The sequence below is a fragment of the Thalassophryne amazonica genome, chromosome 13, assembly GCF_902500255.1.
Source record: "Thalassophryne amazonica chromosome 13, fThaAma1.1, whole genome shotgun sequence".
NCBI lineage: Eukaryota > Metazoa > Chordata > Actinopteri > Batrachoidiformes > Batrachoididae > Thalassophryne > Thalassophryne amazonica.
The window spans coordinates 22,313,973-22,336,750 of NC_047115.1; the positions used below are offsets into that span (position 1 = coordinate 22,313,973).

Genomic DNA, 22,778 nt, shown 5'->3' on the forward strand with positions numbered 1-22,778 from the left:
CACTACGGAGGTGTTTATCCTGTGCCGCCGCACCGCGCCGGCTGCGTCCCGACGCGCGGACCCGTCCGCACGTCTTTCATTAAAAAAATCTCCTTTAACAGTGGAATATCTGGATAAAATGCTGAAACCGACTTCTTCTGAAACTTCTCTGTTCTCTCACGACGTCCTGGATCAATAGAGCCTGAAATGTGGAGGTTTTCAGCTTGAAACAGGCTGACGACGGCGCCTGAGAGCGCTGCGTGACGTCTCACACCGTGGGAAATCCTTAAAGCGACAGTATCACCTCAAAATCTCTCATCAGCTGTTAAAATTTTCACTGAAAACCAGCTTAATTTTTCGAACCGTGTCCACTTCGATGTGTCTCACAGGTTTAGAAAAAATTTTGATCAAACAAAGCGCCAGTCTCTCAGCAACTTCTCAGACAAAGGAATTCCGACGAGGGGCTGGACGACTCCTCCCACAAGGAGTGCTCACAGGCGAATGATGTCACCGACAGGCGTGGGAAAACTCACGCATGCGCACGAGGGTTCAAGCATGTCTGACGTAAAAACATATGAATGAAATCCATATAGTTTTTGAAAAAATAAAAAGGACCTATACTTTATTGACAGACCTCGTATGTGCAATTAATTCAAAGCTTTTTTTTTTTTTTTTTTTACAAGCCCATTATACGTTTTTGGTAGGTGAGTGGTTAGTTGCCTACTTGAGCTGATGGACATATGCATGCATATGTGAAAACAAAGAAAATGACTTTATATTCTTTTACATTTCCACTAATTAGCCTACGATACGTAACTACATATAAACAGCCACAACAGTTATAAATGGAACAGGCTTCTAGTTCTACTGAAAAAGATAAACTCAGAGTGACCTATTCTCACACTTTCAAAAAAAAAAAAGCAGCAAGGGGTGCTCATGATGTACACAGGGGTGCCTGACCTAAAAAGTTTGGGAACCACAATAATTACACTGTTAATTGGGTATGTTGTAGTACATTTCGAAATTATTACCCAGCTGTTGTTGCTGCTGTAAGGTCATCTTGTGTCAGTGTTACCAACAGCTGGTGACGGAGGTGCACCTGCTCCCATTAGCTCCCATCACCCCGCCCACCCCAACTCCCTACCGCCCCCGCTCAGGTTTGGACTACACTTCCCAGTACGCACCGCGCGGCGCTCGCTCTGCGCCAGTACTGCCTCACAGAAGACTCGCAGAACCAGCTGGTTTGGCCCAGCTTCTTCTTTTTCCTGCCTTATCTCTCTCTCTCCCCTCCGTGTGTATGTGTGTGAGCTGCTGTTGTTGCTGCTGCCTGGTGTCAACCAACCTACAACCGAGAAAGAAAGAGACTTATCCCTCCCTCTCCTGTGTCAGGCGGCCGTTTCCAATTTGCCTTCACTCTCCTCCTCGCCGGCTCCATTGGCTTCCGCGCCGTGCCACTCACCTCCTCGCCTCCTTCCCTCAGCCCGAGCGGAACAGCAACAGCTCGGAAACATCTGGCCGCCGCAGAGAGTGCTAGAGACTCTCCTGCCACCTCTGCCTTCTCGCTTCGGCAGCTTGTTATGGAAATTAGTCCAAAGTCAATCTAGTTTTTGCCTCCGAAGGAGAAAAGGAGATTTGACGGAGGGGAGACGCCGGAGCTTGTCTGTAAGTGCCGCCTGTGATACCGGAGGCTCAGCGGAGAGAGAGAGAGAGGGAGGGAGGCTTACGGAGGGGGAAAAGTAGCTAAACCTTCCTTAGCATGTCTGTGTGCTGTACATGTACTAATAGTTGCTATGTTAGCTTTGTTTTAGCAGCTGTTGTCAGAGCACCGGGGCCTCCGGAACAACTAAACAGCTCCTCACCGGAGCCTGTTGGCGTTACTTTTGTTAGCTACGATCGGGCTGTTAGCTAGCTGCTGCTTTCTCCACTTAATTTTTTTTTTAATATGTTATTAGTTGTTATTTTTTGACGTGAGTCTCACCACTTTTACATTTCCGTTAATTGACAAAGCTGATACATGTTGAAATATACGTAAACTTTGTCGTCATCATCTTCTGCTTATTTCTCCGAGTTACACTATTTAATCTGAATCAAAATGAAAAAGAAAACGAAACATTACTTATTGAGTTAGCAAACATGAAACAAACTCCCGGTGAGTATAAAGTTCGTATTGGATTATTTTTCCGGTTTGTATTGAAAGCTGTGGCCATTTTTTAGTTTTTAACTTTTCACTTCATGTTAGACGTAAAATGCTTCCAATTAACTTCTTTGTAAATGTTTTATACACACATTAGTCTTAACATAATTTATAAATTAGTTGTATTGCTGTATTAATGAAAATGTGTGTAGTTTTTTTAATAACACCCTAATATCGTTCACTTTAATATTTGCAGACTGTTTTAAAATTGTACTCTTAGTTTAAGAAAGTTGTTTGGAACAAAACATTTTTTTGGGGGGGGGGGGGGGGGGGGGGGGGGCACTTGTATGAATAAATACATTTTCCCCACAGTACAGTTTGCTTGGCAGTGATCACAACAATAAAGCGTAGTTATTATCATGTAATAGCGCTGTTGTAGGAAGTTTCTCTCCATCTTAAGTGCTTTTTGTTTAGAATTTGCACTCATTATTTTCTGTGTAATTTCTTCTCATCATGTCCTTATTTCATTATCATCATCCTCATCAGTTGTCCTAAGAGTGCATGTAAAGTGTGGAGGGGGTGATTGTTTGGATGAATGGATGAATACAAGAAAAGGCAGCGGCGATGAACCGTAAAGAAATGAGAAACAATATCAGCTGTGTGCGTCTGCCAGTTGCAAATGTGCTGTGCTTGCTTTTGTTTATAGTTACTGGAAGGAGACCGAGAGAATGAGAACGCTTCAGGGATATTTAAATTCTCTTAAGAAAAATGAAACTTTGGAAAAACTTTACCTGTGCACTGCTTGTATTTTATCAGATTTTTCATTTCTGTGGCAGCTGCCTGAGTCAGTGAGCAGACACCCTTTTTTTTTTTTTTTTAAAGATTGTACAGGAACTAAATCAGCCTCCTGGTGCATTAAGCAGCTCCTTTCTTTTTTACCAGAGAGAGAAAGAGAGAGCGAGACACAAAGTTGCGTGGTGTTGGTAGAATGAAAGAGGAGTCTGGTGGCAGGAGTGTAGAGGAGGCAGCATATGGCTGTAGAAAGAGCACAGCTGGAGGTAGCATCTCCATCTGAGGATGATGTCAGAGCAGCTGACAGGCTGCCATCCACCCCACCTCCTCCTCCTCCTCCACCTCCTCCTCCATCCCTCCACCCCTCCCCAGTCCTTTATTGTGAGACTCAGCGGCAGCCTGGGAGAGTTAGTGCTATGTGTGTGTGTGTGAGTGTGTGTGTGTGTTTGTGGCTGCTGATCAGCACCAGTTAGGAGGAGGACAGCAAGGAGGAGGAGGGAGGTGGTATCTTGTTCCCCCTCCAACATCTCCTCCACTTTGCATCTGTCCCTCGCAGTTTGAACAGCGTGTTTTTTTTTTTTTTTTTTTGCCCGCCTCCCTCTTCTTCTCTTGTCTTCTACCCACTCATTGATTCAGGGGGAGAGAGCGAGGAAGAGAAACTGCAAGAAATCACGAAAGACAGGGAAAGAGAAGGTGGATACGCAGCCATTCACAGCCAGAGCACAGCTATTCTGCTACAGTGGAGTTAATCAAGTTGATGCGTACTGCTGCAGGTATCGTTTTTTTGTGTTTGTGTGTTTGTGTGTGAGGGACGAAGGAGTCGACAGTTTTGGATGGTGGAGTAGTTATTCTATTTTTTTTTTTGGTGGGGTTCTCCGGTGTGTGAAGCTGCTGTGAAACTACTGCTAAGTGCTTCAGTAGTAAACTTGTGTTGCTGCTGCCTGTCTGAGGGATAATTGCACTCCGGGAACTCTGTACTGTGTTTGTGTTTTTTTTTTTTTTTTTGGTTGTAGGCTCAGCGCTTCATTAAAAACTTGCGACTGTTTTGGAGTGTTGGTGTTGTGAGGAAAGATGAACTGCAGTTGGTCTGTCTGGATGCCGATAAATTGATTACAACATCAGAAAACGCGTTCGTGAAATTGAAATGTCAGCTGAGTGGATTTGTTTTTAGTCCAAATATGAAAATGTTTGTTCATGATTTTAGGAATTGATTTGCTTTGAAAAAGAAATTCAGTTTGGTAAATATCAGGGAACATTTATAGTTGGTAAATTAACAGTGAAGTGCAAACTTAATTAAAGACAGGCTGTTGTTACTGGGGTTTTTTTTTTTCTTTCCCCTCCCCAGTGTCTTTTAAATTGCTTGAAAGCATGTGCGTTTTACTCTACCCAGTTCTTTCCCTTCTGTCGACTGGAGTAGAGGAGACTAATTTAGAAGTTGCAGATTTGAGCTGCCTGAATTGGCTAGACAGCTGTAATCGCACTCCCTCCTAGTCTTAATCTCTTTATCTGGCTAGCAGCTGCCATATGGCCCTCGTCAGCTGGATCAGATGTGGGTAAGCCTCCCTACCCGGCCGTCCCAGCCTCACCCTCTCCCTCCCTGTCCCTCTGTGTCTTTCTCAGACCCCTGCCTGAGTCGGCCGGACAGGTGAGCGACGGGCTGCTGCCCTCCCGAGCCTCCGCCGACGGCTCCCTCCCCACCACCGCCACCGTCTTTATTTTTAGCCATCTTTAAGGATTAGGATTGATGCTGTGACGAGGAGGGCACTTACTGTGATTGTATTGTAAATCTTCTCTTCTGAGTGGTGGTGGTGGCAGGGTGGGTTCTGTGTGTGTGTGTGTTGGGGGGGTGAGGAAGAGGGCAGTTTCTACTATGAGGTGGATGTGCAGAGTTTTTCGTGTAAGAATTGGACTGGAAGGAGTGTGTGAATGAGGGATGGTGTGTTGAAGGAGGAGGTGGCAGAGGGGTTTGGCTGGATGGGGAGGGGGTGTGGGAGGTGGTACACCCTTGTCCCTGGAAGCCCCCCTCATTAAAAGCAGTCCGAACGAGCCGGAGGGCGAGCACATACACACTGACGTTCTTAGTATAGCTTTATTCAAATGAGGTGATTTAAGTGCTTTGTTTAATGCAGTGCAGAGCGGGACCCATGTCTTTTCTCAGACAGGACAAATTGACTTGGTTAACAGGTGGGAGCATTTTACACATCATTCAGACTGTGTTCCGTTTGTTTTATCAAACAGGTAAAATCAGCCTCGCGTTTTTTCCTGAATGGCAGCTGCGGCAGCATTTGTGCGGGTTTTCTCTCTTCCAATCTCACGTCTAAAGCTGGAGCTCGCAGGTGAAACTCAGGACAAGCCGCAGGACAAGGTGCTGTTTCAATTGGCCAGTTCTCATGCTCGACTTAGCCTGTGGAGGTGGTTGGTAGGTAGGTTTGTTGTGTGCATGAGGACAGCGTGTGCAGCTGAAAGCCGGTTACTTAAAAGGGCTGTGGCAGGCCAGGCCAAAGTGGGTTAATAAAAATAACCAGCGTAGGAGCAACGACAATCCAGGAGTGCAGGCAGAGGAGTTCACAGATACAGAGAGGAAGAATCAGCTGCTTCTGCTTTACTTGTGTTTTTGGCTTTTTCTGGGTAAAAACCTAAACCAGTAAGTCCAGTTTCATCACAGGTTTTAATTGTCTAGTTTTTTTGTTATTTTTAAAATTCTACATGCAGTAAATTAAGTGAAGAATTGATGATGACACAGTTAATTTTGCACAGTTTGTACAAAACAGTGAATCATTTAAACTTATAGTTATATGCAGGTTGTTTTTAAATTTAAACAACTTTTTTGTTGCATGTTTTACCATTTTAAATAAAAATACAAATTTTATGTTTTAAAATTTACTCTTTTTCTTCTTCTTCTCATTTTTAAGATAAGATAAACTTTATTGATCTCACAGAGGAGAAATTCACATGTTACGTCAGCTCTTAAAAAACACAAAAGATGGGTGCAGGTAGAGGAAAATGTTCATCAAACAGCGTGTGCAAGGATAAGCAATAATAATAATACTTGTAACAGTACAAAACATAAGAAAATGAGGTACCTTTAGTACTACCTTTTAGTAGTCTGCCTTCTCTCGGTACAGTTCCTTCATTTGCTTGTCTTCACTGTCTTCTGCTTTAGGCATTTCACACCATATGTGTTTTTCAGTCACTTGTTTTTTCTCCCAAATCAGCCTCATTTGTGGGTTTAAAAATGCAGATATTTAGTTCTTATCCAAGTCTTGAAAAATAAAAGACTTCAACTTTTTGTTTTATTTAAGGCACCTTTTTCTTGAAGAAATTCGGTGAACTCTCTTGCCGTACCTCCTCTTCATTTCAATTTGTGTTGTCAGAATATTTTGCTTTTTGACTTCACTTCCATTACTTTTTCCAAGTAGATTAATTTTAAACATTTAATTTAATTATGATGTTTTATTATAAACATGCAATATTTAATTGAAAACTTGTCGGTGCAAATGTAAAATCTGACACCTGACATTGACACCTTCTTTAGACGTGTCCCTAACTTTCTTTCTGCATTTTTGTCGCCGCAGGTTATGAGGACGGCAGGATGGAGTTCCCAGACCACAGCAGACATTTACTCCAGTGTCTGAGCGAGCAGCGGCTCCAGGGCTTCTTGTGCGACTCCACCGTGGTGGTGGGTGATGCCCAGTTCCGTGCCCACCGTGCTGTGTTGGCATCCTGCAGCATGTATTTTCACCTTTTCTACAAAGATCAGTTGGACAAGAGAGATGTGGTGCACCTCAACAGCGACATTGTCACAGCCCCAGCCTTTTCCCTGCTCCTGGAGTTCATGTACGAGGGCAAGCTGCAGTTCCAGGACCTTCCTGTAGAGGATGTGCTGGCAGCAGCCAGTTACTTGCACATGTATGACATTGTCAAAGTGTGTAAGAAGCGTTTGAAGCAGAAGGCCACAGCGGAGGCGGACAGCACGCGCAGGGAAGATGATGGCGGTTCCAGTTGCTCCGATAAGGCTGACAGTCTCTCAGATGGCTCTACGGGCCGTCCTGCTACTGCTGACCTGCTTCCTAGTGATGAAGAGGAAGACAGAGGGAAGTCAGTGGGTGGGCCCCTGTGGCTGAGGCTGCCATCCACAGACCGACCGCGGACACCAGCTATGGCTACAGCCAGCCCAGGTCGTGGCGAGGTTGAGACACAGGGTGGAGAGGGTTTAGGTGAAGGAGGGAAACTACTCTCTCCGGTTGGCAGCCCAACCAGTTCGACTGGTTCTCTGTCTCAGAGGTCTCATCGCTCCGTGAGCTCTCGCGGAGGGCACAAGGGAAGAAGAGTGTCAGCAGATGCTGCTGACTGCGTCCTGGACCTTTCAGTCAAACCCATAGCCGGTAGCAACCACAGTAACCACCATCAGTCATATTTCAGTGGGGCAGCTACACCAGACAGCCTCCAGAGCCCATTGGCTGTGAGGGTAAAGGTAGAGAGGGGTGTGGCTTCAGATGAGGAAGAAGAACTGGGAGGTGGGGACTATGACATGGAACACAGCGGTATTTCCAAGGCAACGACTCCCAGTGCCAACGGGGTCCTGACCCACCATGGGGTCGGAGGCCCCCTGTTGGCACAGCGGAGGCTCGGCCTGGAGGCGCACCTGTCTGCTCTACGCGAGGCCTCTCTGGCCTCAGAGTTGGAGCGGGAAGAGAAGGCGTCAGCCCCAGCGGACGACGAGGACATACTCGGAGGAGAAAATGAACGCGCCGAGGCAGCCAGCATGGATAACTCCCTGCTGCCTTACGTGTCCAACATGCTGTCGGCTCCCCATACCCAGATCTTCATGTGTCCGCTGTGTAACAAGGTTTTCCCCTCGCCGCACATCCTCCAGCTTCATCTTAGCTCCCACTTCAGGGAGCAGGAGGGCATCCGCTCCAAGCCTGCCGGAGATGTCAACGTCCCCACATGTACCATCTGCAGCAAGACCTTCTCCTGCATGTACACGCTGAAGCGCCACGAGAGGACACACTCCGGTGAGAAACCTTACACCTGCACCACCTGCGGCAAGAGCTTCCAGTACTCTCATAACCTCAGCCGGCATGCGGTGGTGCACACGCGTGAGAAACCGCACGCGTGCAAGTGGTGCGAGCGGCGCTTCACACAGTCTGGGGACCTCTACCGACACATCCGCAAGTTCCACTGCGAACTGGTCAACTCACTGTCAGTAAAGAGTGAACCGCTGGCTCTGCCCAATGTCAGGGATTGGGCGATTGAGGACAGCTCCCAGGAACTATGGAAGTAGTTTGGACAACTGGGTCAAAGAGAATGGAGAGTAAAAGAAGGGTAGAGAGGCACGGGGGGGTGAAAGAGAGGTGGGAATGATTGATATGTGGGGGGTTTAAACTAAGTCATGTTTCTGTATGTTGCAAATCTCATTCAATTGCACTTTAATAGCACATAAAATGTTACTACTGAGTTGTTTTTTTTTTTTTTTTTTAGGGAAATTTATTTTTGTTCTGTATTATTCTCTTATTTTGTGCAAGTTTTGTTTGGTGGTTTTCAGTGGGCCTGAGCACGTGAGTGCCAGCGAGAACATTTTGCCTTTTATTTTTAAACGTGTTCACGTCATGTGCGTTTCATCTCAGACGCTCCAGCGCTGGCCACCGTGTCGGTTCCACAGCCACAGACGGCAAACCCACAGCAAGAGTTCGGGTCAAACACACTGAAGTGGAAAAGCATTAAAATACACTAAACGGGTACTATGATCACCACGAGCCGATACCTTCGCACACTCCTCGAAGACGTGTGTGTGTGTGTGTGTGTGTCAGGCAGAAATGTTACCGGGCGTGCGTGAGTGTGTATGAGTGTGGTTTGTGTGTATTAATTTTGTTTTTGGACTGGCGAGGAGGCATCGTTGGCGAAGCGCTCCCCGCTCCTCTTGTTAAGCTCTTTGATGTTGCGTGTTAAAGGGAAAGCTGATTGACTGATTGACAAACCTGATGGCACTCATGCAATGCACAGCCTCCTTTTTTCACTTCCAATCAATTTGAAGTATTTTCTTAAAATGAAAAGACTTTTACAAATTATTATAATTATTATTGTTATTATAGAATTTTTTTCTTAAATCTAGCTGGCAGTCTTTTAAAAACTTGTTGAAAGTGTATTTAATTTAAGTTTGTTGTATATGGTTCTGCTATAGTTTTAAATCTTTAATCATTTACATTTTTTTTAAATTAATTATTATTACTTTGTTACTTTTTTGTAATGGGACCTGCTGTTGTTGCATGACGTCCAAACTTGTATATTTTAAAAATGAAAATGTGAATTTGCTGTATTACTGTACACATTGTAATTGATCAAATATTTGAAAACAGGCTCTTTTTTTTTAATTATTCTTATTTTTTAGCTTTTCTTTGTGAATACTACTCCAGGGTGCGGCCTGTTTGGAAAAACTGAATATTATTCTCAATACTATGGGGGGAAAAATGCATGAAAAATTAGAATTTTGTCTCATATGTTTGAGTTGTAGTTTTTGCATTCGGGAAAAGCCGTTGAAGGGAATATGTTTGAACGTTACATGGCGTTTGCTGTTGGGCTTCGAGAAGAATGTTACCGAATGTGTTTGCATCCGAAGCGATACAATGAAGCATGTCTGAATGCACTGATCTCTCTCTCTGCTGCATGTGTGTGTTTATGAACATGCACGTGTGACTGGGTTGTTACCAGTTGATTTAACCTACTGAAGTTCTATGTCCATCCAGCACTTCTCCTGCTGCTCCTCCTCAGGCGTTCAATTTATCCACTGCTGTGTGTGCATGTCCCATGTTTTCCACCTCTGTTTCCATCATCGTATCCTGCTCCAGACACGATCAAACCTCTTCCTAATTGCGTCTGCTCGCTAAGCACTGATTTCAGGTCAGTTGAGTGCAGTTATGTGGCTCTGACTTGGCTGATGTGTGACGGATACAGAGAGGAAAAAGAAGTTGAATGGTCAGATGTCTTTCTTGAGCTGAGCTGCGCTGTGCGGGGCCGAGCTGATCCAGTATGATGGGCCCTGGCCCCTGCTCAGTGGTCTGCATTTCAAATTGCTCACAGTGGCGTGAATCCGTGTTTTGCGTGTGGGAGTTTGTGGGAGTACAAACACACACCCGTTATGTGGTTTTCACTGAAAACACCATTTTTACTTTTTAGTTGGGAGATAATTGGCATGCCTGAATGCACCTTTTTAAGCTAAAAGACATGAAATCTGACTTTGTTCTCTTTGCTCAAAAGATGCCTTTATTTAAAAAAAAAATCTCATTATGGAAGTATTTGATACTGTAGAGCATTGAGAAATACTTATTTAAAATCATGTATAAATTCATGGAATTTATTGAATTTATCAGAAAAGGATGTCTTATATTTTGGTCATGTGATTTTATTATTTTTTTTTATGTGAATGTTGTAATGGGGTGGGGCTATACCAGTTAACACTTGTGTCTCTCGCTGTTGTCTTAATTTTCAAAATTAGAGTCGCGTTGTTACAATCCATTCGAAGTTCAAATCCTGATGTTGAAAGTGAACACTCAGCGCTGCGTAAGTATCCGTTTCTGAGATGTGCGTGTACATGATAGATCTGAAAAGATTATCGGATTAATTGATTGACCAGTCAACAGAAATTGTCAATTAATAGGTTAATAGTTCTCAAGGAAAACAAACTGGTGACATCTTCTGAGACATGAGCGCTTGTTCATTTTTCCCACTTTAATTGTTCTAAATGGGTTTTTAACCTTCAAGTCAACTTAAACTGACACATCGGCTGACATGTTCAAAATGGGAGTTTTTTTTAAAAACAGGTTTTCAGACTTTTTACTAAATTTGTTGATTGTGTGTGTGTGTGTGTGTGAGATAATTAACGATGGAGTCCTAGTCTGCACCATCAGCGTGCATGTGTAAGGTGGGATATTTGCATGTAAGGGGTGCTGCCCTGTTGTCTCTCTGCACCTGAAACGTGCACACCTGTGATGGCGACATCAAGTCTACGAAGTCATTCATTTTCTGTGAAACGTCCTGCTGTTTTCATCATTACTGTTTTTTTTCTTTTCCTCTAGTTGTACTTGACCGCCTTAAAACTGCTGTAGTCCGGCCTGTGTTTAATTTTGAGGGCACGAGGTGGAGGAACAAGTGCTGTAAGATGCTGTGAACTAACCAACCTAGTGAGGCAACTCCATCTTTGCTGTGCTTACTTGAAAAGGTTTTTTTTTTTTTTTTTTTTTTTAGTAAAAAATTTCAAATTTCATAGTTTATGGAATGAAAGAAGGGACCAGAGGGGACAGGGGCATGAAATCTGTTTTTATTAAGGACAATCAGTGTCTGGGAAGGAAAACATACATTTTTAATTCAGATATATTTGCTCCCCCTGGAGCTAATAAATAAATAAATAAAAATTGCATTTTATTTTCGAATTTAGTTTTTTTTTTCTTTTTTAGCTTTGACAATCATAGTTGGGTTGATTTTTTTTTTTGTTTGTTTCTTTGTTTGGTTTTTTTCCTCAGGGGGAGTAAATTCTAATTGTGTTTTAGTTTTGTAATTTTTTTGCTGTGCTGTTGTTGACATTTTTAAATTGTGTGCAAACTGCAATAAATTATAAGAATCCTGAAGTTCAAGCTCCCAGTCTTCAGAGCTGTTCTGTTTCTGTTTAATAGACAAAATGGAGATGATTTAAATGTTATGAATCCACCCGACAAACACAAAGAGGTGAATTCATCTACACAGATCTGTGGCTTGTTGAGAGCATTTGCGTTTATTTACTGCGTGGTGTATTTTCAAAGAAATCGCAGAGGTTTTGCCATCTTCCTCCTCAGTGCGTTGAAATGTGGGTGGAAGTTGTACACGTTTTTTACATGTATGTACTCGGACACAGTGCGGCGACTTGTGTGTGTGTTTGTGTGTGTGTCGACGGTGCATGCTTGATTCCAAATATATCTGATTGCGGCCTTTTGAGGAAAAACCTGGAGCAGCTTGTGGAGAACTAACTCCTCTACATCACACGCTCCTTCCAAAGCTTCTCGGACTCAGATTTCCAGGAAGACAATCAGCTTTAGCGAGCATTGTCTTGCTGTTCAGTAAACCTGCTCTCACGGATACATTAAAAGCACCCGTACGCTGAGGCCAAGGAGCGGCGTTCATTAGGGCGCTGCCACAGATGGTCTCTCCAGTAAGCCCCCCCGCCCAAAAAAAACACGCACATGTACGCCATACACACTTTAAGACTACGCCTAATCTTCACAATGTTGTCTGTGCCAGATGAATGCATAATTGGTTTTAAGAAACTGAAGCATGAAGTTTGATGTGCGCCTAAATGTTTTAAAAAAAAATTTAAGAACTTTAAGATTTCTCCTTTTAAGTGTCATATTGATCCAAAAAAAGTCAGTATTTCTGAGGCGTCTTCGCGGTTCTAGTCGTGATAGCGGGATGCAGACGGCCTGTCCTTTGGTTGTGCTCTGCTTGGTGATCATTAATTGCAATCTGCAGTGTTTAAGTGAACATCTGCTTGTAGACAACTGCTCTGTCTCTCTGTGTGTCTGTCTCTCTGCAAAGAGGCCGAACGAGGTTTGCTGTGAAAGTAGGTCATTAATTTGTTTCTGTCCTTTGTTTACTTAAGGAAGGGGGACAAAGGGGCAGCTGCAGACCCATTTGGCTGTGCCCAAGGCGGGCCAGCTCAACATGTTGGGAGGCAAGACCAGCTTGGGCTCCTGTCTGGGGCCCGGGCCCCTGTTCTGTGTTGCTTACGTGAGGGAGCGGCCTCTGCCAAGCTGCCGTGGAGGGCTCCAGTACCAGGGGAGGGAGGGAGGCGATAGGGATGAGGAGAGAAAGATCAAGAGAAGGCGGGATGCTGCTGGTGATGGAGCTGCTCAAAGCGTCATGCAAGCTTGAATGATCAAACCAGTGTTCCGCTCGTCTCCGCAAACTGACAACTGTCGTGTGAGGAACTAAAATCTTTACAACACATCAGCTACAAACAGCTGTTTACGTCTAAAAGACTTAAAGGGGTCATGTGCAAAATCTAACTACAGTTTACCATTACAATGTTGGTATTTTCATGCTGGTATTAGGCAGAATTCATGTAGTGTGTGATTGGTGGCCAAGTGGTTACTGCCCTTGGTTTCAGTGCTGAGGGTTCCTGGTTCAAACCCCATCCTTGCCACATTCTAACATGTACTGTGGAGTTGTGTCAGGAAGGGCATTTGGTGTAAAACTTGTGCCAATTCAACATGCAGAGCCACCTCAGATTTGCTGTGGTGACCCCGAGTGCAAACAAGGGAACAGCCGAAGAGTCTCACTTTTACATGTAGTTTTTGATTGCATGTGGACAAATGTAAAATACAGAAGTAATTTTTTTTGTGTAAAAGTGTACCGAATGAACAGTTGCCTGCTCTGTGACTCGTCCACATGCTCTGTGGGAGAGACTATGAAACTTCTGCACACACCTTTAAAAGGAAAAGGTGGGCGAGGGGGCGTGGCAAGCAGCATTTCCCTTCCATTTAAAGCAACAGGTGCAGAAATCGGATGTTTCTTCACTCGTTATGAGCGCTTCAAAAGCTTATTACTGTTGAACATATGATAATGGGGTCATTTAGTATGATCCAACTGACAGAAAACCTTTTATGATTTGAGGAAAATTAATTGGCTTCAAATTTATAAATATTCTTAATTTCATTAATGATGTTCAAAAAAGAATTACGCAAATTGAGGATTTTATTTCAACTTACACATTTTTCAACATGATTATTTCAGGACCACAATAAGCCCTCAACATTTGTGATGTGTACAGAAAGATGTGGAATTAATGATCAAACTGATAATAAATTTGCAGCTCTTGTTGCCTGTTTTGTCCTAAAAGATTTTTGCAGGGGAAAAAAAAAAAATTAAAGAACTGAAAATTCACAGTTTTCCTGCACACTGCAAAAAAAAAAAGGTCCTTTACATCATCAGCTCATTTTCTCCTCATACTTGACAGCCATCATTTGATGCATATTTCTGCACAGGAAAGTGCATGTTGCCATGGCTAAACAAAAGCTGATAATATTTATATTGCACTTTCCAACCATATATACAAAGTGCTTACCAAATTTAAAATATAATAAATTGCTAATCTTAAAACAGCAACTATCAATAAAAAAGGATTTACATAAAGGACAAAATTAAAAATGTAAGATAAAAATTACCAACATCACTGCATATAAGCAGCCAAGGATAAAACAGCTCATATAAAAAAAAAACCTAGTTTAAAAATGTTAATAGAACTCACCTGCCTAACTTGTTCCACAGCATCATGTGTGGCAGCGCAACTGATCAATTAATCAAATAATCTGTTGGTGTACCTTCAAATTAGAGAGAAAGATTAAAAAATTTAAAGCACCAGCCGAAGGACGATCATTATAAAGTAGGTTTTCGCCCGGACGTTATCTTGTAATTTAGTTTGGTTTTTCTTGGGGTCATGGAGTTATAAAATGTAATTCCTGGGCTCATTTTGTTCTGGAGAAAGTCAGCTGTCAGTTGTACATTATTACCATTTTGTTGACAGACAGCAATTATAAAGCATCACAAATATTACTTATGGGGCTCTGGGCATGACTCTGGGTCACAAGGGGACAGAAACGGGTCGTTTCTTAGAGAACAACAAAAAATTTTTAAGGATGCACTACTTCTGTGTCTTCTGGGCATTTCTGACTGCACCTTAAAATCAGTTTTTAGGACTCCTGTGTTCCCTTAGTTTACCCAAATGTTGCATAATATGAGCCGTTTCAGTCATGTTGGATATTTTACCCAGCTTCTTCTACTGATTCAAACTCAAACTTATGCTCTTCTTGCATTTTTTTTTTCTGCATGGAAAATAAATAAACGTCACTGGTTAAAGGTAGCGTGAGAAAGTTTTAAGAGGATACGACAAACAGGATTCCAGCTTCGACTCGCTGATGTCATATAACTCATCATTCTGCACAGAAGTGAAGCATCTGTATCCTTTTCATGTCAGGCTCTTGTTGATTCTGCATGAAAAATGAAATACTGTCAGGTCTAACCATGCAAGAATTGACAAGAATGGAAGAGAGCAAATGTGCACGCATGCATACGTGGAGTATTGTCTGCATATTTAAAAGAGCCTCTTTGTGAAGCGCTCTGCACAGCAGGACAGAAGGCAAGCAACAAGCGGCCCGCCAGCGAGCAGACAATACAGTGGCACTACACTGGCTGAGCAGTGTGGGAAGGGGGCAGGCAGAGATTTGGTGGGGGGGGGGGGACCAGGAGGGGGGCACAGTGTCCCAGCAATAGCTCCAGCTATCTCTCCATCCAACTACTGAAGCCTCCTCCCCTTCCCCAAAAACAAAAGGCGACACATCTTGAACTTGAATATCTGTGTGTCCCTGTGAGAGCCCACCCACCCCCATACCACTTACCCATAACCCCCTGCTGCACACGCACCAGCACCACCACCACCACCACACATGCACACTGCACCATCATCTACATACAGATCGACTCTCGCAGGAACTGCATGGATGAGTGTCATTCAGTCGTTCACACGCTCAAAAAGAGTGCACGACGAGTTTGCGGGCAGACATGAATAGCACAGGTTTATATAACCTGTCATTTAGCACATGCACGAGCATGCACACCAACACAAAGGCCTCCAGCTGGTCTGCCTTCGGGGCTGGGCTGCAATGGGATTAATCAGGACTTGTCTTTTGTATGATTCCTGCAGCCATGAACTCTTGACATGAGAGAGAGAGAGAGAGAGAGAGAGAGAGAGAGAGAGAGAGAGAGAGAGAGAGCCCAAGATGGGGCGGAGATACATAAATCTTTCAATCAAAAGGATTCATTCAGAGTTAATTTGTGTGGGATAAAAAGCCAAGTTAATATAATTCATAGTAATGTAATCACAAAACCACAGCCTTATGGACAGCAGGGGCATAGGCAGGAATTATTTGGGCCGGGGGGGATGGGGGGTACTGTCTACTTGGTGTCACCAACATAATGCTATGAACATTTCAAACACTGAAACCTTCCTGAAGCAACTGGTTCATTCAGTGCTTTGAGTATTTCCAAAGATTGTCATTTTCTGAAGGGAGCAATATTTACTGTTCACCAGAGTTGTTCCACAAACGGCAAGCAATTTTTTGAAGCTACAAAACACAAGCCATTTTCTGAAGCTATTGTTTCAATCGGTTACTCAACTGTTCCATAACAGTGAATCATTTTCTGACACACACACACACACACACACACATACACACACACACTTCGTTTGTTTTAAATGTCACAAAACAGAAATCATTTTCTGAAGCAGTTGTTTCATTCACTTGTGCACGTCTTTGAAAACAGTAAATCACATTCTGAAACAAATGTTTAATTTAGTTTTAAATGTCACAACAGAGAAATCATTTTCTGAAGCAGTTGTTTCATTCACTTGTGCACGTCTTTGAAAACAGTAAATCACATTCTGAAACAAATGTTTAATTTAGTTTTAAATGTCACAAAACAGAAATCATTTTCTGAAGCAGTTATTTCATTCACTTGTGCAAGTGTTTTAAAACTGTAAATCATTCTGACGCAAATGTTTAATTTAGTTTTAAACATCATAACACAAACCCATTTTCTGAAGCAGTGTTTTCATTCACTGTGCAAGTGTTTGACAACAGTGAATCACATTCTGAAGCAAATGTTTCATTTAGTTTTAAATGTCAGTGTTTCAAAACAATGAATCATTTTTTAAAGCAGTTATTTTATTTGGCTGATTAGTGTTTTGAGGATTTTACAACACTAATCTTTACTTGAAAATAATAACTGGTTTCTGAAGCAGTTGTTTGATTCCATTTTTTACAACATCCCATTTTCTGAAGCAGTTGCTGTAGGTTTTCCAAACATTTCAAAAAAGTGAATCATTTTCTGAATCAATTAATCTCTACACTCTGCTTGATGTCACTAGCATTGTATTCTAGCATTTTTGATAAAGTGAGACATTTTTTGAAACAATAGTTTAATTTTTAGGTTTTTATTCAAAATATTGAATAATTTTAAAAAGCATCTGGTTCTTTGTACTGTCAAGCCTTTTAAAAAGGTGAATTTTTTTGAGGTGACTTTCATTTAGTGTTTTGAACATTTGGGAAGAATACAATTTTGTAAAGTAATTGGCTCATTTGGTTGAAAGTATCAAAAAGCCTGGAATGTATTGGGGGGGGGGGGGGGGTTAAACCCTAAATCTACACCCTGTAGCTCCTCCTGTGGTAAAAAAAAAAAAACCCCACCATGGCTCCATGTTTGATCTCTTTTCTAAAATTCTCTCCCATCCTCTCCCAGATGTGTGTGTCTGTCAGATAAGGAGCATTGCTGGGGTGGGTTTGGGGTGTTGCTAGAAGCTGCTGTCACTGGGACTCACGTGCACGACTCAGCACTTTATCATTGCCATGGTGACCGGATGGGGGTCACACTGCAGGAGGTCCTTTAGTTCCACCAACACGACCTGCCAGGCTGATGCTGTGTAGGTGTTTAAGGTGGTACTGTACATGCATGTCTGTGCAAAATGACGGTCTGGACATCTGCTGCACCTGCCTGCTGAGGTGCACACATGTATGAACATGCACATACACGTGCACACCCTTACAACACATACGCATGCACACACACAAACAGCAGTCAGTCAGCTGTGATAAAGTTCACCTCCTCCCTCACAACATGTGTTTGAACATTATAAGCTGCAGTTAACAGCTGCATACTAGTTGTTTCAGATTCCATTTTCAGTCCATAATATGATAAAAAGTACAATATTTTAAATGAGTTGTAGTTCACTTTCTCACCTGTGCAAAACAGAGGTGTGCTCGTGCTTTGCTATAAATTTGATTTTTTTATGTTTTTCTTCACAGCGAAACAACTGTATATACAGAGTATTTTGTAGAGATTATTAAATAGATAAAACTTGATTACTTTTAAAGTCGCACAGCCCAATGTAGTATAATTCAATTTATTTACATAGTGCCAAATCACAAGTTACTCTAAAGCACTTTACACGAGTAAAGGCCTAAAGCTTTTCATTATTTTTCCATCTTCTGTGCAAGATGTTTGTTTATTCAAGTTTTACATGGTACTGCATGTATACATATATGTTTTCAAAAATGTATGTGCTGTTAGATGTCAGCAGATATCTTACTATTTAAAAAAAAAAAAAGGTGTGCTATAATGTACTTGTCTGTGGGAGCCTTTAAAGATACTCACTCATGCTATTCACCTTATGTCGAGCGTTGTTTTCTTTTATGGATTGAGTGGTGAGCAGTTTTATTGAAGCTGAGTGAAAATTGTTTAGAGCGGGGAGCATTAATGAGCAGAGCGGTCTGCAGTGGCTGTGAGCAGTGGAACAAACAGTGGGGTAGGTACTGTAAACTATAGGTAGCATGTTTTGGTCTGATCTGATGGATCAGACCAAAACAGAATCACAAAAAAGGTGACAGAAATTGCATTTCAAGCCACCTATAAAAGTGGCTTGAAACAAATTTGGAAAAAAAAACTGTTCAGACTTTCAACATGGGATCTGATTAAAATCAGAAAAACACATCAGTTGGATTCTTACATGGCAGTCTGAACAAAGGAGTGTAGGTTTGTGTTCATTTTATTTGTAGGTGCAGCTGTTCATGGTGTTGACCTGTTGTGTCAGCCCCTGTGCATGGCACTAGATAGACTCCTCCCAGTATTTTGCGCACTCTGGTAGACATACCCCAAATTGCATTCATTAAGACAAAAGTATTAAATGGACAATATATTGGACTATTTGCAGGTGGTACAGAGATTGTACACATTCTTAAATACGCAAACCTTAAGTAAATCAGGCTCTCAGTGTTTTGCCATTAGCCATAATATGCAATATGTTGTTCGCTACAGTACAGGCATGCAAAATCAGTTCTTGAGTGGCACTGAGCTCTTCACTCTAAGTTCCCTGTACTTTCCCTTTTAGGATTATAATTCAGTCAAAAAGCACTGAATGAAAGTGATTGACAGTTGCAGTTTGTCTCACCTACATTCCCATAAGCTTTGGCTCTAAACAGTAGTTGCACTCTCAAAAGATCTTATAATATTAGCATTAAAAATGTGAATCCACATATTACTCAACAAAAATATAAACGCAACACTTTTGGTTTTGCTCCCATTTTGTATGAGATGAACTCAAAGATCTAAAACTTTTTCCACATATACAATATTACCATTTCTCTCAAATATTGTTCACAAACCAGTCTGAATCTGTGATAGTGAGCACTTCTCCTTTGTTGAGATAATCCATCCCACCTCACAGGTGTGCCATATCAAGATGCTGATTAGACACCATGATTAGTGCACAGTTGTGCCTTAGACTGCCCACAATAAAAGGCCACTCTGAAAGGTGCAGTTTTATCACACAGCACAATGCCACAGATGTCGCAAGATTTGAGGGAGCGTGCAATTGGCATGCTGACAGCAGGAATGTCAACCAGAACTGTTGCTCGTGTATTGAATGTTCATTTCTCTACCATAAGCCGTCTCCAAAGGCGTTTCAGAGAATTTGGCAGTACATCCAACCAGCCTCACAACCGCAGACCACGTGTAACTACACCAGCCCAGGACCTCCACATCCAGCATGTTCACCTCCAACACTCGGACAGCTACTGGAACAATCGGTTGCATAACCAAAGAATTTCTGCACAAACTGTCAGAAACTGTCTCAGGGAAGCTCATCTGCATGCTCGTCGTCCTCATCGGGGTCTCGACCTGACTCCAGTTCGTCGTTGTAACTGATTTGAGTGGGCAAATGCTCACATTTGCTGCCGTTTGGCACGTTGGAGAGGTGTTCTCTTCACGGATGATGCGAAGGAGATGTGTTGCACTGCATGAGGCAAATGGTGGTCACACCAGATACTGACTGGTATCCCCCCCAATAAAACAAAACTGCACCTTTCAGAGTGGCCTTTTATTGTGGGCAGTCTAAGGCACACCTGTGCACTAATCATGGTGTCTAATCAGCATCTTGATATAGCACACCTGTGAGGTGGGATGGATTATCTCAGCAAAGGAGAAGTGCTCAATATCACAGATTTAGACTGGTTTGTGAACAATATTTGAGGGAAATGGTGATATTGTGTATGTGGAAAAAATTTTAGATCGTTGAGTTAATCTCATACAAAATGGGAGCAAAACCAAAAGTGTTGCGTTTATATTTTTGTTGAGTATAGAGAAACCATACACCAGAACTATTCCAATGATTTCGTACATGTGCTGCAGTGCAGCACCACATTGTATTATGTACAATAATAAAACACAGAATAAAACTAGAAGCACTCAGAGAGTGCAAACCTCCGCCAAGGCCATGGGGTCACTGACACATAACATCTACACGCCGTGGAATCATTGAACCTAAAAAAGTCTAACAGTGATGTTTGCTCAGTAGTAAAAAAAAGTTTCATCTGCTGTGACTGGATAGTAAGTATCCTTAGCGCTTGGGATCACAGTTTATTGCAACTTGCACCTTTCCCAGAAGCTACTGTCATCTGAGCACTGACATTGATATTGCATGTGCTTATAGACAAAAACAAATAAGAGACAAAATTCAATTTATTATTCAACTAAACTGCAAATATATGAATTTTTTAACATTTATGAAACACTTCTCTAAACAAGGCCATAGGGTCACTGACCCTAAAGAGATTCCCTCCTTGGCACAGTGATCTATTTCTTTTTGTCTCTTTCTCTAAAATTGTATATCATTAGATTATTAATATATAAACAAAAATAAATTTAAGAAACATTACAATTTGAAAACAAATGCACCCAAACGTGATGACAGCTGCAACTGCTTAATGCTAACTTTTAACATTGAAAATGCCATAGACATGCTAGCGTGTTAGCATCGGGATCTGGATCGTGATCCGGATCACCACTAAAATTTAATCACTTTTTAATCACTCTTGTCATTTCCAACCACTCCACAAAATTTCATCAAAATCCGTTCAAAACCTTTTGAGTTATCCTGCTGACAAACAGACAAACAAACAAACGCGACCGAAAACATGACCTCCTTGGTGGAAGTAATAAAATGAACATGAAGCCAACCGAGTATAAAGCTAACTGGAGTGAACGTAAAGCTAACAGAATATAAAGGTTGTTTGACTCCCTCCCTAGCTTGTTTATGAAGCACTTTAAAAATTTAAAAGGTTTAAATGACTAAAGAACTATAGTATAGGTTTTTTAAAATGAATTAACACAGTGTACCTTGGTATGCCCTTTGGGTTTGATGTTGAAACATTTCCCATTGAAACAACACCTCAAACAAACTCTTTATGACTCCCGGAAGGCTCATATCCAAACATTAGAATAATAAAAAAAGCTAACTGGATGTAAAGCTAGCAGAATAAAAATCTAATTAAAAAACAAGAGCACAGAATCTAAAGCTAATTGAAAAGCTAATGAACTTAAAGCTAATTGAACCTAAAGTAACAAGATACAAAGCTATCTGAAAAATCAAAATGAAAAGCTAAGAGATGAGAAAGCTAATTGAATCTCAAAAGGCGATGAGAAGTTTTGACCCTAACCCAGAAAATGTAGGGTGTCGTTCTCCCTTTTGTGCATTCTGAGAACCAACATTTCTCAGCATTACACCCAGTGAGTCAAATTTCACACATTGTGCAAATTCTATGTCAGGCTCAAAACTTCTTAATAACCCTGTATGAAGGAATTTATATGGCGCAGTGGCTATTTATGGACCTGTAAAGAAACACCCTACAGGCTTTGTATTACGTTTTCTGGTTTACGCAGTGCATCTTTGGAATAATAACAGAATGTTTTCATGAAAAAAAAAAAAAAAAAAAAAAGACTGTCATGAAACCAATGTAGCAACGTAGTCTGTTAGCTATAATAGCTGCCCGTCATTCCTATAACTCTCTTTGCAAGTTAGATTTTTAGCCGTGGTGAAAATTCTGTTATGTGCTCTTAATTAGCATTCTACGTAAAAGCTGCACAAATTAAAGTGGTTAATATTTAGCCCAACGCGCCCGTTTGGCTAAGAATGCTAGTTTGCTAATGCTAGATTGTACTGTTTGGGTGGATTAAAGGAAAGCTTGCTGCTAAACTGCTAACTAGAACAACTGGAAAGAAGTTTTGATTAAAAATTTAAATACTAGAAGCACTCAGAGGGTGCAAACCTCCGCCCAAGGCCATGGGGGTCACTGCGCCATAACATCTACACGCCGTGGAATACTGACCTAAAAAGTCTAACAATGATGTTTGCTCAGTAGTAAAAAAAGTTTCATCTGCTGTGACTGGATAGTAAGTATCCTTAGCGCTGGCCTCACAGTTATTGCAACTTGCACCCTTTCCAGAAGCTACTGTCATCTGAGCACTGATATTGCTATGCATGTGCTTATAGACAAAAACAAATAAGAGACAAAATTCAATTTATTATTCAACTAAACTGCAAATATATGAATTTTTTTACCATTTAGGGAAACACTTCTCTAAACAAGGGCCATAGGGTCACTGAACCCTAAAGAGATTCCCTCCTTGGCACAGTGATCTATTTCTTTTTGTCTCTTTCTCTAAAATTGTATATAATAATCATTAGATTATTAATATATAAACAAAATATATTTAAGAATATTACATTTGAAAACAAATGCACCTGACGTGATGACAGCTGAAACTGCTTAATGCTAACTTTTTAACACTGAAAATGCCATAGACATGCTAACACGTTGGGATCCAGATCGTGATCCGGCAGATCACCACTAAAATTTAATCACTTGTTCCTCTTGTGATTTCCAACCACTCCACAAAATTTCATCAAAATCCATTCAAAACCTTTTGAGTTATCCTGCTGACAAACACACACACAAAC

At 41.7% G+C, this 22,778-nt stretch overlaps 1 protein-coding gene across 4 annotated transcripts; it reads left to right on the forward strand.

Annotated features, from left to right (window-relative positions):
• Window positions 1-1,463: 1,463 nt before the first annotated feature.
• On the forward strand, window positions 1,464-8,222 carry zbtb18 (zinc finger and BTB domain containing 18). Of its 4 annotated transcripts, none has more exons than XM_034184587.1 (2): window positions 1,464-1,641; window positions 6,481-8,222. In XM_034184587.1, exon 2 carries the CDS (start codon window positions 6,498-6,500, stop codon window positions 8,190-8,192), a length of 1,695 nt encoding a protein of 564 aa, XP_034040478.1. In that variant the 5' UTR covers window positions 1,464-1,641; window positions 6,481-6,497; the 3' UTR covers window positions 8,193-8,222. The 4 variants fall into 4 exon arrangements, with proteins under 4 accessions (XP_034040478.1, XP_034040477.1, XP_034040479.1 ...); XM_034184586.1 differs by lacking the exon at window positions 1,464-1,641 and adding an exon at window positions 3,519-3,678; XM_034184588.1 differs by lacking the exon at window positions 1,464-1,641 and adding an exon at window positions 4,274-4,458.
• Window positions 8,223-22,778: the final 14,556 nt, after the last annotated feature.